The sequence below is a fragment of the Protopterus annectens genome, chromosome 13.part0 (assembly GCF_019279795.1).
Source record: "Protopterus annectens isolate FY-2018-M chromosome 13.part0, PAN1.0, whole genome shotgun sequence".
Classification (NCBI taxonomy): Eukaryota; Metazoa; Chordata; order Ceratodontiformes; family Protopteridae; genus Protopterus; species Protopterus annectens.
Window position 1 is genome coordinate 515,230,085 of NC_056747.1, and position 23,929 is coordinate 515,254,013.

A 23,929-nucleotide genomic window follows, 5' to 3' on the forward strand; every position below is an offset into this window, starting at 1 on the left:
TTTCTTTTTTTTTTGCTATTAAAATGCCTTTCGGCATGTCTTGCATATTCAAGTAATGACTGTAATCTACTTGTACGATGATCTACCATGTGCTTTGTTAATAAAGCTGCTAATGGGTGCAATACTGCCTTTCAAAAATGCATTCTTTAGCTGCTGCTCATATGGGGAATCATGTGTTTGGTCTTCAGGTACCTGCATTCCACAATGGTTATTAAAACACTCTAATAATCTGGCATAATGTCTATCAACAGTTTCACCTTCTTCTTGTATGCACTGATTAATGCAAGTCCAGTCAGCCCTAGGCTTCCATTTCTCAGAGATTCGGTCTGTTAGACCTTTCACTCTATTATCAAGTTCTACGTTACTATGTGGGAGTGGCCTAAGTTCTGCGTCATGGGGATTCCAGTTGCCACTGATCATGTGCCAATCTGGACCCACGATTTGTCTGACTACTTTCTCTACTTCCTCTCCATTCAAATGGTAACTTAACCTCATGCCCTGCAAGTCTTCTAAGAATTTCCTAAAATTAACTTTCGGAGAGGGAATTCCCTCTGTGGCTTTCCAGATGTCTTCCAGTGTCCACGGTCTATATACTAGAAGAGCTGGGTCCTGTCCTGCCTGTGGATTTGGTACTTCTATGAGTGGACATATCTCTTCTTCACTCATAGCTTGTGAATTTTTATTTATTTCATACAGTTCAATATCCCCTCTTAAGTTGCGTGTTCGAGACCTAGTCTCGATAGGATCTCTGACAAATGGTTTTGGTTTTGCAGAAACAGCTGGGTATAGCGGAGGTGGATCAGATTGTCCACTCGCTTCATATTCTGGTAAGGGAAGCGGAGGGGCTGTTGCTATTACCAAGTTATTGTCTTCTTTATCTAAAAACATTGCTTTTGAATTTTTAATCTTTTGTTCCCTGCGGTTTGCTTCCTCAAGCCACCTGTATGCCTGAAGGACTCCTAATTGACGTTGCTTTTTTAGCTGACCTTTTGCGTCCGTTTTAAGTTGTCTGACAAGTTTGATAAGTGAAGGTTTATCTAAATTACCATCAAATTTGTATTTATCAACCCATTTTGTATAGTACCTAACATTGTCGGCACACTGTAATTGCATATATTTCGCGTCTTCGGTTAAGGGCGGATCTCGGGAACTTTTTGTGCACTGATTTCCCATGTTGTCTTAGCTAAGTTAGAAATTGTTACGTAACCCTTTTTATCACGTGGTACCACGACTTACACTTCTTCACAGTTTATCTAGAATAACTGCCTACCTATTCTGTTTCCCTGATCTATGACAAGACAGCAATCTTTTTTGTCCCTGATCTGCACTTGCAAATCTCCCTGACAAAAACAAAAATACTGTAACAAGTCCCTGATCTAAAACAGAAAAAGGTAAATTCCTCCTTACCTGAGCCTCCGTGTTTGATCCCACCGGAACTGTTGACTCGTCCTCCAATCGCAGCTCAGAAACAGTGGCTGGCCTCTTTTGAACGACAATTCAGTCGGAGGTCTTTTCAAAGCAGAAGAACCGATGTGGCTTCTTCCCCGTACGGTTTCATGCCACCAGCCCATCTGACCTGAACTACAGCGAGAGATATTTCCGGCTCGAAGGAGCAATCTGTCAAAGGAAAAATATACTTTAAAAATGATCAGTACACGGTAGGTTCAGGTTAAGGCACTTTAATCTTGCAGCAAGGAGACAAAAACGTGCTAATACAGAGTTTGTCTAACTAGAATCAGGAAATACCAGCATTTTTATACATTTTCTAATAAGATATTGCCTACCAAGCTGACGTAGCAGATCACAAGTTTTAACATCATCATTACATAGCAGTTGTTTTCATGCTTTTCTGCTTGTACCATCAATTTTTGTGAGAAACTTCCTAAGAAAAACAACGTGGCCTTGGCTACCACCGGTTAGATATATGCAATGTTACCATTCAAGGTATTACGGCTAATTTGAGCACAAAGCAAGTATAGATTGCAGTTCATTTTTCCAACAGTTCTTTGTCTGTCTTTATCTCTTTCTTCTGCAGCTGTGCACATTCTCATACCACGAGCAGAGCTAATTGTTCAAAATCATAACATTATAGAATATAGCATTGTTCATTCATTGCTTCCTGACCTAGCAGATAATCACCTGTTTTTCAAGTACATTTCCAAAAGGCATAAACATGAATTTTGCTGTGCTAGCAGTTACTAGGTCAGAGGGCATCTTGCAAGTTTCAGAAAGCACACTGCAGTTTCAAAAGCATCTTTTAGTCTCATATGAAACTAAGCTGTATATAAAATAGAATGAAAAACGTGTTAACTCTTTTAGCTTCTAATTAGCATTAAGCACACACATTAATACAGGTGAAAAGAAAACACTGACTGGATAGAATCCTACAGCTGTTCAGCAAAAAGCTGTTCAAGTTCCAGTTTTGGTACAACAAGGGCTTCCAGTAATTTAGAGGAGAAATAAATCAAATGTGCTCAGAACCGATTAAAATAAATGAAACACTGAAAGAGTATATCAAAAAAATAACAAAAGGCTGGAAAAAATGGGAAAAAAAACTTTAAACAACTTTTCAGATGAAGCGATAAAACTGCAAAAAATCAGAGACCAAAATGAAGAAAAGGCTGGAGACTGCTCAAGAAGAGTTATTTCAAAGAAATGGCAAGAGTCAGAGGACAGATCATGCACAGAAAACCTGAAATTTTCTGCCATACCTCAGAAACTGGAAGAAACAGACTGTATTAACTTTATGGAAGCACAAATAAGTAACCGGACTGGTATTCCACAGCAGGATTTACAAACTAAGAAGGCATATTGTGTGTGTATGCTCCAAATCTGGCCATAAGAAAGTGGCCAAGATCTGTATTAGTAAAGATGGAATCATACCAACAGAATGAGTTGATCCTGACAAAACTGTGGCAGAAGGGCAAAGTATTAAAAATTGGAGACAGTAAGGGGTTTGTGGAAAATTATTATTCCCTCTACAACAGGCATAAGAGAAGCACATTTATCCCAGCAATCAGGGAATGTTGAGAGGCAGGTGTGAGATTCAAGCTGCTGAACCCAGCTGTCTTCAGAATATATTTCCTGGAGGATTACAGAGGCAGAGCAGCCAAGGAGGAAATACAAAAGCTTGTCCAGGTAACCCCGAGCAATCAAACAGGAGGGGACTCTGCTTCTAATTTGCCTGATAAGAAAGCTTAGAGGCCGACTTTTTCAGTGTTCCAAAGGAAAATGATTGAGAGACAGAAAAAAAGCACAACTAGAACAATCTGAAGTACCTTGGACTTGAACTGGAACGCAGGGTGGGGTGATGCAAATGAACAGGAAGACAACCAGCAACACTGACATTAGTGAATAAATGTCGGACTTTTGTTGACTTTGTTAAACTTGAAAACATTTCATGATAATTTGCTTGTTATATAGTAACGCATTTTCAGTGACTGATGTATGTGATAATGACACTAAAGTAAACAAGTACTCTTTCTCGGATTCTTTTAAGAAATGTAAATCTTATAATGTAAAAAGAGTACAAAGGCTGAACAAAAGCATGTTTAGATAAACAGGCTGTAATTCTGATAATGTTGGCATGGGGGATGGTGTGTAAAGTGCTCAGATTTATATAGAGAAGAAATTTTTTTTTAACTTTTGCATAGTGAATGTCTGGATTAATGCCCTTGGATTAATCTAATAATTTTTTGTGTGAGGAAGTGGGCTTTAAAAACAAGAGACTGTTGTGAACGTAATCAATAATTTTCCTTTAGCAAATAAATGTCCAGTGTGAGTTGAGAAGTCTGCAGTGGAGGGCAACTGTACATTCTGTTCTTACATTTCCATGGAAACAAGTTGCCCACAGGTAAAGGGAATAAATCTTGAGAAGTCTGGACATCATTTGCTGAGAGAAACAAACTTAAAGGTACACGAGCAGGCAGCATATCAAAAATAATTTAAAATTATTGGAAGTGAATAACAGCAGCTTTTTTGGTCCCTAAATTCTTCAATGCAATTACTAGAACAGTCTATAATTTAGTTTTATATAAAAAGATAACCAGTGCAATTTTTATTGCGGTTAAAAATTAATGTTTTCTGAAAGCAAACAAGCTTTTTTTTAACATCTGGAATGTGAATAAAGATAAGACAAGAACAGACTGCAATTAGTGTGAGTAGGAGCACAGGCTGCAATATGCACTTTAGGATGGATAACCTTAATTTTAGGTTAGTTAATGCCTGTTGGTGGATTACTGTTCCTATCAGGAGGGTTACAATTAATTATTTGAAAACGTGCAAAGTATTGTGTGTTTACTTTAATAGGTTATTGAGGTGTTCTGATTTTTTTTTGAGGCTTTCAATAAAACAAACTCTTGCAAAATGTGATATGGGTTCAAGAGGATATGACAAGAAATAACCGTATACAGGATTAACCTTCCAAACATTATTGGTTGCATATCACACAAATGCTGGAAATTGACATTTAAAAAGCTGTTATATACAACAGATGAAAACAACTTATCATAAAAGCTACACTATTCAATATTATTTTGGAACGTGAATAAAGATTCAAAGAAACTTTGTCATTTAGGACCACACAAGTGTAACCTAAACGAAATTACAAATGTCAGTGCATATAAGAAATGCAGTGCAAATAGCACAGACACAGTTATCAGAGAATAACATAAGAAAGAAAATAACATGTATGATATGTAAGAGGTAGTTCACATTACAAAAAAACACACAATACCCACTATCCAATGATAAATAATAAATAAATCATCACCACCAAACCCCTTCACCATTAAGATGCAGAATAAATACAGACTAGTGAATAGCAGCTGTTTAGTTACCATATTGCACTTATTAACCTTAGACATGACTCAGTATAGCCATCATATTGCATAATAGTAATACTGGTGGTAATTGCTTAAAAGCAGCAGGATTAAGTGAAACTAAAGAGGCTTCAATGTATCGGGTATTATGGTTGGGGTATTATGGTTGGTGTCCTAGTTAAGTCTCACAGCTGTAGAATACAAAGTGTTCCTGAATCTGGTAGTCTTACAGCAGACTCTGCGGCACCTCTTTCCACACGCAAGTTGCGAGAACCAACTGTGGGCCGGATGGGTCAACTCAGCTAGTATTTTGTATGCTCTCTTTCTTGCTCTTGTAAAGAAAAGCTCCTGATTAGAAGAAGGTTTGTGCCCAAGATTTTCTCAGCCACCCTCTGTAATTTCTTCTTCTCAGCAACTGTGCAGTTACCAAACCATGCTTTGACATTGCTAGTGAGGATGCTGTCAATAGCTCCCCTGTACAAAAAGTGGTAAGAGCAGACAGTGGGAGTCTGGCCTTTTTGAGCTTTCTCAGAAGGTGAAGCTTCTGTTAAGCTTTCTAGACTATATGGTTGGTATAACAGTCCAGGAGAGGTAACTGGAGATGTGAAGGCCCAGGAACTTGGCGCTTTTGACTTTCTCTACTACCTCCCCTTTGATAGTAAGTAGTTGGTGAACTGTTGCCTTTCTTCTGAAGTCCATAATAATTTCTTTGGTCTTATTAACATTCAGGTCCAGAGTGTTCCTATCACATCAGGCAATCAGTGTTCACCTCATCCCTGTAGTTGCATTCAGCCCCACCACTAATGAGACCCACGACTGTGGTATCATCAGCGAATTTTACAATATAGTTTCAGTTATGTTTTGTGGTACAGTCATGGGTGAGGATGGTAAAGAGCAAGGGAATGAGCACGCAACCTTGGGGAGCATCAGTAATCAGGACTATGCATGGAGAGGTTCTTCCAGCACATGTCCACTGGGGTCTACCAATCAGAAATTCAAGAGTCCAATTACATAGGTGCTTGTTTATCCCGAGTTTCACGAGCTTATCCACCAGTTGCATTGGTAAAGTGCTGAACACAGAACTGAAGCCAATGTCCAGCAGCCTTAGTTGTTCCTCCCTTCTAGGTGTTTTAGTGCAAGGTGCAGTGTGACCAATATCGCATTCTCAGTCGATCTATTTGCCTGGTATGCAAACTGGAGCAGATCAAAGGACTTAGGCTGACCCGCAGATGGACGTTTCTTCACAATCCTCTCAAAGCACTTTATGATGTTTGAGGTTAAGGTGACCTGTCTGAAGTCACTGAGGCAGGTAGGGTTGGGTTTCTTCAGAAGTGAGACAATACTTGTTTCCTTGAAACACAAGGGAACTTTCTCCATATCAAGGGATGAGTTGAAGATGTCTGTCAGTACCAGACAAAACTAATCAGCACACCCCTTCAACACCTTGCCAGGTATGTTATCTGGTCCAGCAGCCTTCAAAGGACAGTTCTTAAGCTGAAGCCTCACCTCCTCGGAGTTTAAGGTGAGCACTATCTCCTCTTTGTCAGTGTTTGTTTTAGAAGGTATGGTGGTGGTGTTCTCTTCAAATCTGCCAAAGAATGGCCTTACAGGCATCGACAAAAAGGTAAGATTACTGAATTATATTAAGAAATAAAGGGTGCAAATAGCAATGCTATAAGAGACACACACATTTGGAAAAAAGTGAGCATTTGAATTTAATAAAGAAAGGGTTTCAGGATGCATATTTAGCAGAATATCAGGGACAAAAGACAAGCAGTACTTAAACTAATTGCTAGAAGAGCTCCAAAAGTAATTAGTAATAAAACAAGAAAAAAAGTTAACGGTAGATTTGCCATTGCCATTGTAAGAGGCTACTAGCAAAGGAGGAGGATTACACTCGCATGTACTTATATTCTACTTGAAATTTCTATTATGGCGCTTAAACAATTTTGGGAACAATAACTAGCTTTTAGCAGGGAATATTACTTACAGGCAGGGACTGGAACTTGATTTCCAACAGCGAGGATGCACCTGTGGGGCCTAGAAGGGAAAATATAACAAGGCAGGGTAGATTTCTAAAGAAATATATCAAAATATTTAGTATGGAAAACGTGAATTCTGTAGTTGGAACGCAGAGAAAATATACATATCATTCCTCAAGGTACAATAACTGGGCTATACTAGAAAGAAATTACATTTCACAGGAACATGTCCACTTAAATGAAAGCTTTGACACTTCCAAATAACTATTTTAGATAATGCACCAATAACAACATAGATGAAAATGCAGGGTAATGAAGTAAAAATGGCATACTGGCATTTTCCCATCTACCTGTTAAAAAGCGAGTAATTTAAGCAATGGGTGGTGGAAATTATTCAAGAGCTATTGGGGAAGACAGAAATTTCTTCAAACGGTATAGCTAGCGAGTGGAATAAAATAAAAGTGGAATTTAAAAATAGAGCAGAAATAAAAGAAAAGGAGATATGGCTAACAAGTAACAAGAATTATTTGGAGGGGCTGACAAAGGTTGAAGTACTTTAGAATAAAAGGAATCTCAAAGAACAAAGAGAGGCAAAACTGTAGTGCTAAAGAGAAAATAAGGTAGTAAATGGTAATATGCATGAGTTTAGAAAGATTACTGTTGAGAAACTGCTTTTGATAAGAACTCCAGAAGCACAAAAGCTTACGGCACAACTTACACAACAGAAAGTACAAATGGTGTTGCTAGTCTTAGGGAACCTATAACAGGAAAAATAACCAGAGAGCCTACAGAGGTCTTAAAAGATATTTTGGACTTTTTATGAAAATTTGTATACATCAGAGAAATGTGGAAAACAATAAAAAGCACAAATGAAAATATTTATGGAAGACTTAAGTATGCCAAGGTTAGAGATAGATGAGGCTCAACAATTTCACACTTAAAATATGAGGAGATGAAATAAAAACAGTGATGTATATACAATCTGCAGGAAAATAGGAATAGACAGCATTCCTGTGAAAATCTGGAAACCAAGAGGAAAGAAAGTGACAAAGAACTGGAAAATTGTGTTTAATACCACTTTAAAAGGAGGGGAAGCACCAACTAGAAGAAAACTGTGGTGGCCATCAGACCCAGCTTCATATAGGCCCATTTCAATTGTAAACCATGATTATGAAGTGCTTATGTCTACAACTGCTAAAAGAATAGCAAAAGTGTTGCCAAAACTGATAAATATGGATCAATGTGGTACTGTTGTGGGGAGGCAAGCATTTGATAACATTAACAGAGCAATGATGATCCAGAGGGCAGCAGAATGTAAGAAAATACTGTTGTTGTGTTGGTGGGTCTTGATGCAGAGAAAGCACTCAACTGATTAAGATTGCTTTTTTACGAGTAGGACAATAAAAGCATTTGCATACAATAATAAGGTTAATTAGGAGAACATATGTGGGATCAGATGCAAAAATTTAAGTGGGAGGGTTGTTCTCTAATATGTTGTGTCTGAACAGAGGAAACAGGTACGGGTATCCTCTTTCCACTTTGTTATTTGCATTTCATTTAGAGCTGTTGGCAAAGAAAATTAGAAACTCACAAATTCAAGAATATAACTAGTATGGTAATCAATAAAAGTTGGCTTTATTTGTAGATGATATTATTTTGTACCTAATAAAAGCAGAAAAGGACATCTTAGTGTTGTGGAACATTCTGAAACAGTTTCAAGTCTTTTCAGAATGTAAAATTAACAAAGATAAAACAAAAGCTATATCTATAAACTCCGTTTCCACATGTGAATTGGTTTACCAATACCCATATTTATGGGGGCATGTTAAAATTAAGTATTTAGGAGTATGGGTTAAGCAGAATTCTGTTACAGCAGCTAAGGATATGTGGGAAAAGACCAAACAAACAGAAGCTCTTGTTTATGAATATGGCTAGCAAGATAAAAAAAAAAAAAAAAGACTCAAAAGGTAGCACAAGATAGATTTGCTACTAGGCACTCCCATTTTCAAACTTCAATAATCTAACTCATTCCCACCACAAACTGCCAAACTTTTAAACATACACATACTACAACCTCAGACACTTCTCCAAAACAACGCCCCCTCTAATCCCCACAAACCAGGCTACATTGCACTAATTACTCTTTCTCCATCCTTGCTCCTAAAACATGGGACCCCACCCTCCAAAACCCCTAAAAGAACTACACTCCACATTCAGAGCTGAAGTTAAAAAATTCCTCCACAGAAATTCAAACTGTTCTTGACATATAGCAGGCCACATCATGTAAGAGCTTTACTCTCGCTTTCAACTCGTAACACTTATTAACTTCACCATGCCCTAATCTGCATTACCACACAGCATTTCTACCACAATTTAAACTTAAAATACAAGAATGTAAAATTGTAAAATGTTCATTTCTTTCATAACTGTTTCTTCATTATTAACTGACACATTACATTTTCTGTCATGTATTGTTACTTTCAGTTTTTTGATAGGCACAGCTAATTGGCTCCACTTTTTTCTTCTTTGTGAATGATTTCATCAGGACAGTACCTGCAACCTGGTTGGTTCTAATCAGTGTACTACCTCAGTAAAAAAAAAAAAACTGTCTTCTCACTCAGTTTGATTTGTTTGTTTGTGTCTTTCGGCTTTTCCCGGTTAGGGGTCGCCACAGCGGAACTCCAGTCCGCTAATGATTGGCAGTAGATTTTTACGTGCTGGCTTGCCGGGCCTAACGCACAACCTTCAACGAAGGAACGCCCATTCACGCATGTCGCCACACAGAAGACGCTCTGAGAATCGAACGGGCAACGTCTAAGTGTGAGGCAACAATGCTACCGCAGCACCACCACCGCAGTAGATAAACTTCAATAACTCTAAAATGCTCCCACCCCAATAATATACCTTTGCTGTCAAGTAACTCATTACATGTTCTTATTTCAAATATCTCTCTCTCATATATATATATATATATATATATATATATATATATATATATATATATATACATATGGGTTCATGTCTATGGATCGACAACTTACTATATCGACATCCACTTCACCGACATCTAAAATAATCGACACCGCAAATTACAGACATTTAACAGGTAAGAGATTTAAATTTCGCTAATCATGCCTACCATGTTTTAGTAAGTATGGCAGTGTTATACATGTCTGGTAGGCATGATTAGCGAAATTTAAATCTCTTACCTGTTAAATGTCCGTAATTTGTGGTGTCGATTATTTTAGATGACGGTGAAGTGGATGTCGATATAGTAAGTTGTCGATCCATAGACATGAACCCATATATATATATATAAATAAAACCCTTATTTCAAAATGCTGAGACCTTAGGATCTGTCCTGGCCCTAAACAGTGAAAAAAAAAACAAATATTCTTTGCACTTACATCCCTCCAGGTAACATTTCCACCACAGAAGAAATGCCTCAATGGCTTAACCATAACCTACCGCAATAAACTATTTTATTAGGGGGACCTGAACACAGACTGGCAAGCATGTAGCTCATCTAACCCCTCTAATCAGATCAACCTTTATGGATTTACTCAATGCATTCATGAACCCACCAGAATAGATAAATCTCACAAACAATCCCCTACTGATTGGATACTAGTGAACAACCCCAGACAAATCTACCATATATGATGCCTTCCAGATAGTCTAAGTGACCATCACCCCACTTTCCTTCCAAGGAAACTTACTACTAACTCAAACCCTATCATTTACAGACAGATTAGGGATGTACACAAGGTCAGCCAAAATTACCTCAATGACATCTTAAAACAATGCAACTGGAAATCCCTTTTAGCCCTAGATCTAGACAAAGCAGTTGACTATTTCAACAACCTGTTTATCAATGTTCACAATTCTATTGCTCCTATTAGAAAATTAAAATCCAAAGCAAATTATGCTCCATGGCTACATAGAGATACTAGAGCCCTACTTAAAGCTAGGGACAAGGCCTGGAAGATGTGGAAAAAATGATAGTTCTAACCAGGCCATGCAAAACTATAGACATCTAAGGAGTCTAGTCAAAAAACAAACCAAACTAGATAAGAAAAACTACTTTTTAAATCTCAAAAAAAAAAAAAAAGCATTCAAAAAACCCTTCTAAATTCTGGCATTCTATTAACTCCCTATTAAAACCTGGTAAAACAACAACCCCTACCCCCACCTCTCCAATTAACAATAATTATGACATTGCCACCCAGTTTAACCAACACTTCATAAACTCAATACAGACCCTGTCCATCCAATTATCCAAAAACAATTCCACTACCATAACTAAAACTGCAAAATCACCAGAAACAGTACTACTACAACAAATGACTTACCCCCCTTCATTTTCTCACCTGTTCCTACAACCAAAATTAAAAAAACTCCTTCTTAACTTAAAACCTACCATTTTAGCCACAGATGGTATACCTGCTACCTTTCTAAAAATGGCAGCTGACTCATTGGCCTATCCAGTCTCAATCCTTATTAACCAGTCCATTCAGGAAGCATATGTCCCTCAACTCTGAAAGATTTCCTTCATCATTCCCCTACATAAAGGTGGCCACTCCCATGGCTATTCAAACTACCGCCCAATAGCCATACTTTCTCCATTATCTAAGCTCCTCAAAAAGTGTATTCAAGTCATGCAATACCTGAACACACACAACCTTTTTCCCACACCCAACATGGCTTTCGTCCACATCACAGTACAACTACTGCACTTCTTTCATTCACAAATCAAACTAACTACCATAGGAACAATAACAATTTTGTTTCTGCTACCTTCCTGGACCTTTCCAAGGCATTTGACATGGTTTGTTTGTGTCTTTCGGCTTTTTCCTGGTTAGGGGTCGCCACAGCGTAACGCCGGTCCCCTAATGATTGGCAGTTGATTTTTACGTACTGGCTTGCCAGGCCTGACGCACAACTTTCAACAAAGGTACGCCCATTCACGCATGTCTCCATGCAGAATACGCTCTAGCTGAGAATCGAACCGGACAGCGTCTTACTGTGAGGCAACAACACTACCATGTATCACACCCAAAGCTATTAGAGTCTCTTACATCCTTATCCTTTGCTACCTCTACTATTTCCTGGTTCAAAAGTTATCACTGTGAAAGACAACAGGCTGTCCAATGGCAAGATGTCCTATCTCCCCTACTTCTTAATTCCATTGGCGTACCACAAGGATCAATACCGGGTCCACTTCTCTTTTCCATCTTTACAAACAACCTGCACACTGCCATAAACCAAGGCACTCACACTGTATGCTGATGACTCAACACCCATCTGTGCAGCCCCATCTCTCTCTACCTTACAGCAACTTGCTCAACAATCCTTCTCTGCTATTGAAAAATGGATCACTGATATTCAACTCATCCTTAACCCCAACAAAACCAAATTACTTTTATTCACTCCAAATAAATCCAAGTCCACTTCCCCAACCTTCTATATTTCATCCAAAAATGGTACACTAATCACTCCTTTAACTCACACCAAACTCCTTGGGGTAGAAATAGACAATAATCTCTACTTCAATATTCACATAGCCCAAACTGTCCAAAAGGTTCATAAGAAAATGGGTACTCTCTATAGGCACAAACACTTTCTCACTGATAAGGCAAGAATCACCTTAGCTCAAACTCACCTTCTATCAACTCTTACATATGCAGCCCCAATTTTAACCCACATTAGAATAACTGATCTTGATAAAATGGAATCATGTTACAACAAAATTGTTAAATTCGCCAATAACTCCACTTTCAGAACCCACCACTGTCAAGTACTAAGACACCTTAAAGGGCTAGAATTACCCCAATTACTCACTTTCCGACAGCTAACCACTGCACTTAACATCCTGACCAACCCTGAGAAAACTCCTGCCTTAAAACATCTGCTCACCCATTACTCTACCACTCGCCCACTCAGCTCTACCACTACATCTCTCCTCAGTACCGTTAGGGCTAACAACACTGCAGGAAAATCTCTCTACTCTCATACCATTGCTAAGGCCTGGAATCACCTCCCTTCTCCCATTATCTCTACCACAAATATTACACAATTCAAAAAACTACTTAAATCACACCTTCTGGAAACTTGGATCTGCCCATGCATAACTTGATACAATTCCATCATTCCACTCTCCAACTACTATGGATCCAATTTCTCAACATAGGTCTTATCTTACTATGTCAAGTACCTTACTCTCATTACCTTTTGTACTTCCTAGGATTTTGCATATTTATATAACCTTTTTTATTTATACTTGTTCTCTCTAGGCTAATTACTATAATTTGTCTAAACTCTTGTACTAAAATGTTTGCATTTTATATTTTTACCTGAAATTATGACTGTTATTCATTTACTATCTGTAATTTTACTGTACTCATATTTTTGGAACTTTTCTCCCCGGGCCTCCACTGAAAATGGACCTTGTCCAGCTGGATTTTCCAGGTTAACAAATGTAAAATAAAAAATAAAATAAATAAATAAATGTTCACACAGTCTTGTCCCAATTTTAGCGTTTATCTTTGACTGCAACTCCATCACTTGCATTCTGGACAACTCTAACCATCATATATTTTATACTGTAACTTTATTAAATTTGCATTCTGGAAACATTGACTGTATCAGTGTAAAGCATATATTAGTTCTCCGAGCTGTCAGTCTTTTTTGGCCCACAGTTTATAGAAAATTAAATATCAAATGAGGTAAGAGAAAAAAAAATAAAAGCAAAATCAATAAATAAAAGCTTGTACGATACAATATACTGTGGTGAAACCCACCACTACATTCAATTCTCAGATTTAAGCCACTTGACTACCAGGGCAGTGATCACCTGTAACTAGTGTTTATTCTAAACATATGCCCACATCTCACAACACAATAAAAATGCTTATCTGACCCAAGATCAGCATATTTCTTTACATCCTGTACACCTCAATATGACATATATCTTCATTCTATGCATGTCAAACTCTCCAGCCAATCAGATATCACTCCTAAAATCCAAGCTTAGTTGACATGAGGCTATGAAGAGGAAAAAAATTAAACTATACATACTACATGCACTAATCATTACCCCGTCCAAAAAATTACCCTATCTAAATCAAAACCTGAGAACACAAATCTGGCTTTATATTAAAAAAAGATCAACTACAACCAGTTAAAACATTAAATAAACTGGACAGAAACCAGCGAATCAGATAAAGGCATTACCGCAATATGAACAATTATAAGTAATCAAACAAAATTAAACTAAACTGAAATATAATCCTCACTCCAATACTAAACTACTACCAAAAACTGACTTGACAACTTAAAATATGTTAAAAATTACCTCAGATCTAATAAAAACAGATAAGGGTCAGCTCATTAATATGAGCCTATGAGAACTACCTAAAGCCATATTCATCAGGCAACTTAAGCAAATAACTTAAATTACCCTATCTCCTTAAAAAAAAACGGCTCAGCTGGAAAGTGTACCATGTAGTTTGCATGATGTGTGAAATAACTTGTACTATAAGATTACAAATTCATGACATTGAATTCTGTAGTGTTATAGTCCAATGTTTCACATATCACACTCCAGACCCCCCCACTCCACATATGTATCTACACATAGTCACATATCTTTGAATTTATTACTGCTCAATATCTGAGTTGTTTGGCTTCTGCTACACACCTACAATCCACTGCATTACTAGCTGAGTTAAGTACAAACTTGCAGTGTTAAAGATTGTACTGCGTTTTATTTTTCTGTGTATTTGTTTCATTGGTTTGTGTCTCTGTAGTTATTTATTTTTCTATTTAATTGTTTCACAGAATACTGTGGGCTCTCTCTGTCTCTGCAGTTAGTTTCCTGCCTGCCCTCCCTGTTCTTGTTCTGGTATTAATCTTGGTGGCTTTGGAATTGCCCCCTCCTGTAAATTTGTGTTTGAACACTCCTCCTGGGTTTATCTCATTTGTTCACACAACCGTGTACAGTGAGATCATGTTTTGACTTCAGACACTCCCACCAGTTTCATCTGTTCAGCTCTATCCCAGCTCTATTCCAGTCTAGAGTCACTAGCTCATTCTACCTAATGCAGAGAGAACATTTGTGAAGGGCAAGCCACTTCGGTCCTTAATTTTGAATCATCTTGTTTCTCCTTTCTCCCTTTCCAAAAAAAAATTTCTAAGCTTATTTCCTGCCTTTCCTGTAACTAGTTTTGTTCAGATACAGATATGCTGTAACCAGGACTGTTTGTAAGCTTCTAAGCCCCCAAAGCCTTTCGGTGTTGGAGGGAAGCTTTCTAACTTATCAATGGAAGTGGTAAGCACTAGGTAGCCTATCTACCACAAGAGTGGTTTCTGGCCCAGAAATTGTAGTTTATTGGCCGTTTGGACAGTTTTTCTATCTCTTTCAACCTTCTGGTTTTTAAAAGCCCACGTTTGCGCACATTTCTCATCTTTCATGTAACTAGTCTAGTCCAGATACAGATTGCTGTATCTAGGACTGCTTGTAAGCTTCTGAGCCCCCCAAGCTTTTTGTATTGGAGGGAAGCCTTCTAGCTTATCAGTGGGAGTGATAAGCACTAGGTAGCCTATCTACCACAAGATCCAGGTACAGATTTTTAGTTTTAGCACTTGAATTTGCTTATTCGTGCTCAGCACTTGTTGTTAGCACTAAATAAGCTACAAATTACTACAGCACTCAACCTTTCTCTTTACCTAGAGGAAAACAGTTTTTGCACTTACTTTCCTCACTTGCTTAGAGAAAAACAGCTCTTATACTCACTTTCCACACTTGTCTAGAAGAAAGTAGTTTTTTATTCAGGCATGTCCAAGGGTCAGCTCCCAGTGTTCTCTCCTGTCTATCTGATGAATCTGGGCATCTTGAGGCAATGTAGCAATTGCCTCATGTACACAGACAACCCTCTCCTCCTACCACCCAACACCACAACCTGTGAGAGATGCACTTATCTAGCCAAAGTGGAGGTAAAGCTCTCTCCAACCAAGACTGAACATGACAGTCAAGAGAAGGTAAACACTTGCACCACACCACACATCACAATCCCACTAAACCTACACCACCAAAATCCACACATCGAAACACAAAAAAATTCGCAGAGGCTCTCAATAATAATCTGTTCAAACAACAGACAGCTCAAAAGCAGAAATGCAAGCAACCTCCAACCCCCAACACAACCAAAATGACACATAGCCCACAGACTCAGTGTGCCAACAAACTGCAGCCCATAAGGCAAACCAACGTACCAAACATGCTAGTCGTAAGTGACTTTATAGTCAGGCACACTGATGTCCCACTCACCAGGCTAAACAGGGAGAAGGTTACTTTCAGCTGCCTGTCGGGTGCCAGGATCCACCACATAACCCACCCACACAGGTCACGCCACAAGTACAAATATGACTCTGTCATTGTCCATGTTGGTGTGAACAACCAGAGACGTACATTCCTGGACTACATGAAGAGAGACATGGAAGAGCTCTCCAATCTTGTAGCCCAGGCAGGTATGACCCTAGCCCTGAGTAGCATCCTGCCATCGCCCAGAATGATACCGCAGTACAAGGACAAAATGATTGACTTCACCAATTGGCTAAGCTTCTGGTGTCATTCTAAGGAGATCCAGTATCTGTTTGCCTGGAACAACATGGTCGACAGACCATGATGCTTTGCTAGAGATGGCCTTCACCTGTCGCCCCTGGGATTCCGGACACTGGCTATGGCTCTTGCCACCCCTATAGTGCCTTTTTTAGGCAAGGTTCAAATGACAAATTCACCACCGTAACCGGAACAGGCAAGAAAAAACTGAGGGTAATGCTACTCAATGCTAGAAGTCTAAATCTCAAAATGCACTCACTCGAGGCACTCCTTAAAATGGAGAACATCGATATCTGTGCAGTGACTGAGACCTGGGTCAAGGCTCTAGAGAGCACCCCTTCATTACCAGACTATAACTCATACCACACTTTTCGGCCATCTAACCTGGACCAGAACACCAAAGGCGGAGGTGTGTCCATATTCATTAAGGATGTCCACACCTCCAGGCTAGTTGCATAGCATAATGCATCCAAGGTTATCCAAGTGCAACTAACGCTGGGCAAAACTGCAATCCAAACTGTAGCTTGCTACAGATCCCCCACCATGCTCCAGGATTCCCACTCCTCTTTTCTTGATATACTGGAAAATATTATGGTTCAACCAAACACCCTAATAATGGGCGATTTCAACTACCCCACCATTAACTGGGAAATCTACTCATGTACCAACTTGTTCGCTCAACGCTTTCTGTAATTCATAAATTGCAATGCCCTGGACCAACTTATCCACACCCCCACCAGGGGCAACAATATCCTAGTCATTACCAACATGAGTGACCGGTGTTGCACACCTGAAATCAACTCCTCGTTGGTCAGATCCGACCATAAGCCAATCACCCTAAATATCAGCATCCCACCCCCACCCACCATTAAGGAAACCATGGCAAAAAATTTCTCCAAAGCCAACTTCATGCTTCTTAAGACAGAAGTGGCGAACTTCATGACACCCATGCAGATGAACAATATAGTTACGACTGCTGAATCCTACACAAATGCACTCTATAAGCACACACACGTGTGCATGGATCATGCTATCCCAAACAGAACCAAGATGCTATCCTCCAAAAAAAGGAAGCCAATCTGGTGGTCCCCTGCCATAAACAAACTCTACAACAGAAGGAAGAAACTGTTGCAAATGTGAGTAAAATCCCAGGAGTGGAGGAGCTCCCTGGTCAGCCTCAGTAAGAAGCTGAGATCCCTTATAAGATCCTCCAAAGCTAGCTACAAAAACAGACTCGTCACTGATTCTAAGGGCAGCCACAAGGGCAGCCACAAAGCATTCTATAGCTATGTCAAGAATCTCAATAGCAACACCCAGATCTGTTCTGAGTTACAGCACAACGGCACGAAAGTTACAGAACCAACTGATATTGCACAACATCCTGGCAGACAGGTAAGTGCTAACTTTACCCCTCTCTCACCCCCTAAAGAGCCCATATCTATACAGGAAGAATGCAGAGTTCCTGTAATCACATCTATGCAGGTAAAAGCTGCACACTCTAAAACCAAAAACACAGCATCCATGGGACCGGACATCCCAAGCTGCATTTTATACTAACTTCAGAACGCACTGGCTCCCCACCTAAGTACCATGTTTAATCATAGTCGCATGTCAGGCTTTGTGCCCATTGAATGGCGCACAGCAACAGTTATGCCACTCCACAAAGGGGGAGCCACCACTGATCCTGGGAACTAATGTCCTATTAGCTTGGCATGCCTGGTCTGCAAGGCCATGGATGTATCATCATGAAACTCATAAACAAAGACATTGGTAACCTCCAAACTCTGGACCTCACCCAGTTCAGGTTTGTAAAAGGCAGATCATGCCTTCTGAACCTGATCGACTTCTTTGAGGCAGTCACCAAAGCCGTAGACGATGGTAAGGTGGTTCACACAGCCTATCTTGACCTCGCCAAGGCTTTCAACACCATCCCCCATTCTGGAATCATAGCTAAACTCACTAAACTAGGTTTAAATCCCTACATCACAAGATGGGTTGCCAACTGGCTCCCTAACAGAACCCACACTGTAAAAGTTGCAGACTCCAAATCTGACTTAAAATCAGTGACAAGTGGAGTATCACAGGGTTAAGTCCTAGGACCTCTCCTGTTTGGTATCTACTTCTCTGAAGTGCAGGCTAACACAGAAGGCCTCTATGCCTGGTGTCAGAGACATGGCCTCAAGCTCAGTGCCAAAAAGTGCATTGTCATCCCCTTTGGTTAAAAACTCTGTACCCATGAACTACCACATAAACAACAGTCTACTTAATGCCGAATGTGTGATGAGACCTTGGGACCCAGGTGGACAGTAGTCTCTTCGTTGATAATCACATCGCCACAGTAGTCAGGAAATCCTTCTATGTGGCACACCTCACCACAAAAGGGTTATCATCCAGGAAGAAAAGAGGTCATCGTTCCCCTCTACTCGGCACTCATTAGACCTATTATAGAGTACAACGCCTCTTTTGGAATGTACCTCACAAGACATCTGCAGCAGCTGGAAAGGCCACAGAAGTACCTCACAAAGAGGATTACTGGCCTCAAACAGATGCCTTACACTGACCTTCTCAAAAAACTCCAGCTTTACTTTCTAGTATATCGCCTACTCCGAGGAGATCTCTGCCTAACATATAAAGCTATGTTAAACCCGGAGCTGTTGGACATGCTACACCTAAAGAAATCTCAATCCCTCTGAGCTACACGCTCTAGGGACCTAAACCTTGTTACCACAATAAACAGAACATGCTGGAGGGATAGATTCCTGTCGAGACTTCCTATACTCTGGAACAAGCTACCCATCTATGTCAAGCAAAGTTCCTCATTAGCATTCTTCAAGAAAAATCTTGATGAGTGGATGGGAAAAAGGAAATAAACCCCGGGGATCACATCTGTGGCTCTGCTCGACAGGGGCATAGGAAATTAACTTTCTTGGGTGGCATAAGCCAGGGAACCTTGTTGGCTAGACTTACTTAGGCCCTTGGGCTGATAGCCTAGTTCCTACCTATAACCACACAAAAACCTCAGAAAAGTAAACAGTCTAAAAGGAGTGTGAAATAAGTTCAATGCTCCTCTAAAATAAGTTCATCCAAAATGACTGCACAACAGAACCAATCATACCATTTCATGAAGTGCAGTAACATGTACAGAGTTAATACTTTGAACCATATCTTTCAACCATTCCAGATTTCCAAAATGTCTCAAATTTTGCCCATTTTTACCCTGTTGCTTGCTTTGTAAAACTGATTTTCTTGTAAATCGCTGAGGATTACAGATGGTCAATAATGCTAGGCATTAATTCCATACTTCTTATTGTTCACAACATGCTTGCTGACACAACAACCTGTTCCTCTAATAACTTTCAATGATTTAAAGTAATACTTAAAAATTGCTCCTGACGTTTTGGGCTTTTGCCCACCTCCCCTATTTTTTTTTACTGTGTCCAAACTTCTCACGCAAAGTAGTTGAGAGGTACAGTCACAAGCATAGTTGTGCGATACCTGTTCAGTACATACTTTTCAACTTCTTTGATCAATAATTCTTGATAAAGCCAAAAATAATGGGGGGGGGGGTGAATGTCCAAAATTAGGGATAATAGGTCCATACGTGTTTACTAGGCTAAAGACCACAAGGGCCTTTTTAAGCCCAACCATGCATTTCAAATCTCTTGACAAGTTCTGGTACCTTAATAAGTGTAAGCACGGGCTTGGGAAATAAACCATTTAAGCTGCCTGTGTCCATTACAGACATTGGTGTCAAACCAGGGATGAATTTCCTGTTCCCCATCCAGTTACCCAACTAACATTTATATTGGGTTAGGGTGGAACTCTGCTTCACATGGATGAGTAGCCTGTTCCAGAAGGCGTAGTCTCTAGGATACATACCCGTCTCTCCAGCAGGTCCTATTTATATGACAGGCAAGGTTTAAGTCTTTACATATGCAGGAAAGCCATCACGGTGGGTTCTGACAATGCCTTGTATGCCAGGCATAGATCTCTCATCAGCCTGAGACAGAATACATGGATAGGGACTTGAGGTGGTCTGTACAGGACGTTACTTACACCCTGTATTCTTTTAGTAAACCTTTGTGAATGTTCCAGTTGCTGGATATGCCTGGTTAGGTACACATCAAAGGGGGCACTCCACTCAATACAAGTCTGATGAATGCCAAACATCATGGAACAATAACCTCCTTGGACCTAAGATGTCAAACCTTTGTTTAGAAGTTGCACAACCCAGAATGATGTCATCACTACAGTAGTAATGTGATGGTCAAATGTTAGATTACTGTCTGCGTGTATCCCCAAGTCCCTGACTACAACATCAACTCTTAGGGGCATGTTGTCAATACGACAGTGAGCAGGGGTTTATGACTTCCCAAAGGACATTATTATGCATTTATTGACATTCAGTTTTAGTCCATGGCTCTGACATAAGTTATTTGTCTGTGCCAGCCCTTCCTGGAGAACATGTTTTAATGAGGGATTCTGTCACTGCTCCTAATTTCAATCATCTGCAAATTTAGTAAACCCGAGGCCACTGACATTGGTCTTGACTTCAGAGAAGTAAATGCCAAACAAGGAGTGGTCACAGGACCAATCCCCGAGGGACTTTGCTTCTGACTGCCTCTTTGTACAGGTGGACTCCCCATTTCTAACATCATGGGTCCTGTCTGTGAGCCAGCAGGATACCCAACAGGTGACATAAGGGCTTATACCAAACCTCTTGGATTTATTAACGATGCCTGAGTGGGGTATTATGTCAAATGCCTTGGCCAGGTCAAAGTAGGCATCATGAACCATTTTTGTCCTCATCCATTGGCTTGGTGACCTTCTCAAAAAAGTCCACCAGGTTGAGTAAACATGACCTGGCCCTGACGAAACCAAACTGGGTTGGGTCCAGTGTCTGGATGTTTGTTATATCATTATTGATCATTTCCATGGCTTTCCATATGAGACTAGTATTACTCTAAATTCTCTTAACAAAACAGATTTTGCATCAAAATGCATTTTCTAAACAATGTGAGGTATGTAACTCTGACATTACTGACTGTAATCCTTAATGGTTTAACAACAAAATTTACTAATAGGGCATACATATGAGGAAAAATCAGGACAGCTGAAAGGTACGCTTGTGAGGCTCTTGTCTGGGAAGCTCATATCTCACAACACCCTGACTGTGGGTAGTCCACTGCATGTCCCAAGATATTACCACCTTTTCAAATGTCCAAAGTGGGACATTTTTTGTAGAAACACAAGATTTTCCAGGATTAAACGTAGCCCTGGTCAGTGCAAAGAACAAAACTTCTATTTTTTGCCCAAATAAAAGCTTATTCTTGTAGCATTTGAGTTGCTTATGCTATTTCACATAACATTTAGGTGTTTCAGGTGCAAAATAACCGTTTTGTGCAACTAATAAAGAAAATTTAGGAAATATCTTTTGTCCTAAAATCTCTGGACATTTTCAATTTTTTTTTTTTTTACAGGACACAACTGCCCAGAGAGGGACAGGTGGTAAACCTACTTGTATATTACCAGGCATTTATTAAGAAGCCTGCAACTATAGCAAGTTGATGTAATGAAAGCAATGATCAATATTTACAAAATTAATACACTTTAAGAGAAACTCAGCATTTTCAGACAAAAGAGTTTGAGCCATATATGTTTATGACTACGTGCTCACCATAGCTGTTACATGGAACTTCAAATTGGAATCTTACAACACGATTATTAATGGTTTCTTTTCAAGACTTATTAGAAAGTTACATTACTTAGTATTATTTTCCATGGATATCTATTAAATAAATCGTATGAATAACAGTGTGCCAAACTCTTTCAACGTGGAACTGCATAGCGACAGGGACAAAGACTTGTTTGTGTCTTTCGGCTTTTCCCGGTTAGGAGTCGCCACAGCAGAACTCCGGTCCGCTAATGATTGGTAGTTGATTTTTACGTGCAGAGTTACCAGCCCTGACGCACAACCTTCAACGAAGGTACGCCCATTCACGCATGTCTCCACGCAGAAGACGCTCTAGCTGAGAATCGAACCGGACAGCATCTTACTGTGAGGCGACAACGCTACCGCAGCACCACCACCGCAGGACTAATACTGCCCAAATCAGCTTTTTAGGGCCTTGTCATATGCTTTCTCCATGTCTAGGAATGCCCATTTGAACTGTGTCCTCATCTCTCTCTTCTCAGTTATCTGTTTCAACATTGCGTCAGCTGTGCTGCATCCTGACTGGAATCTGAACTGCTCATCTCCCTTCTTACTTTCTGCTACTGTCTGTATTGTCACCCTCTTCAGAACTTTAATGTAGTGTAACAGGAGTTTGATACCTCTGCTCTGCCCACAGTTGTGAATTCCCTCTATATTCTTGAACACTGGCACTAATATAAATAATTGTTCTCCAGTCATCTGAGGTGCACCTTTCTTTCCACACTGCTCCGAGCACTCTCAAGAGCCACTTCTCCTCTAACTAATCATATTTATCAGTCTTTTTTAATATGCATATGCCTCTTTAGCGCTGGTCTGTTTGCTGTTATAATTTACAGGGATTTTTTATGCTGTTCTAGATTAGTGCTACATTTATTATTATTGCTATTTAGAGTGTATAGTCTGACGTGCCTTCTGTGGAAGACTGGGCACCGGGCTGGCAACTCGACACCGTAAAACTCCACTTCCAATCATGAGCGGACAGGTGATCCGCTGTGGCGACCCAGGGGAAAAGCCGAAAGAAGCAAGGTACAACTAAATATATGAATTGCTCACAGTAGACTTTACTGCCACCTGTCAAACATCCGCAGTCAACCCTTTGCGACTGCATCTATTTCTCTATCCGTCAAGAGTTGCGGGTGTTTGGTCAAAAATAAAGCTATGACGTCACGGTCCACTACTGCTAAGGATGACAGGAACCAGGGTTTGGTTGTATCCCACACAGACAACACCGGTTACCTGTTCTGATGTGCTGGGCCTTCAAAGCCCGCATTACATCCGATGTCAGTCCAGGACACAATCCTTCCCTAAGAAACACCATGGTACGCTGTTCATCACGTCAGTACCGCAATACGAAAACAAAGAACGATCTATACGGAAGGAAACATTCCTTGTACCGCCAACCTTCTGATAACTTTAGGCTATGAAAAACAACTCCGCTTGAGTATGCGCGCCACAGTACCAGACAAACAACGTATTCGTTTCTGATTGGCAGGAGGACAAAAAGGTTGGACTGTGTACGAGTGTATGACAGAGACCGCTGGATGAATGTCTGGTGGTTCGCTCATTGATTAATGAATTCCGTTAACGGGGCAAAAGTCGTGGTGTGAAATATAAATGGAGATGTAACTACTGTTACATCTCTGCTAATTCTGATTTTAATTGTTTTTTTTCCTGGTAAAAGTTCTTAATTGTTTTAGAAAGAAAGGGAAATTACGATCAGTCAGTCAATTTTTCATCAAATGTAGATACGATGGAAGTCTGAATATGCAGAATTGATGCGCACTCTTAATTGTTA

General features: G+C 39.8%; 1 protein-coding gene across 2 annotated transcripts in view; it reads right to left on the reverse strand.

Annotated features, from left to right (window-relative positions):
• The window catches only part of RAD51D (RAD51 paralog D), a 332,412-nt gene extending 308,720 nt beyond the window's left edge, over positions 1-23,692 (reverse strand). The window contains exon 1 of one of the 2 annotated variants that reach the window (XM_044054143.1): positions 23,371-23,692. In XM_044054143.1, coding sequence (XP_043910078.1) covers positions 23,371-23,452 — 82 coding nt within the window. In that variant the 5' untranslated portion in view covers positions 23,453-23,692. The remainder of the gene's footprint in view (positions 1-23,370) is intronic. The other variant, XM_044054142.1, reaches the window with a different exon arrangement.
• Positions 23,693-23,929: the final 237 nt, after the last annotated feature.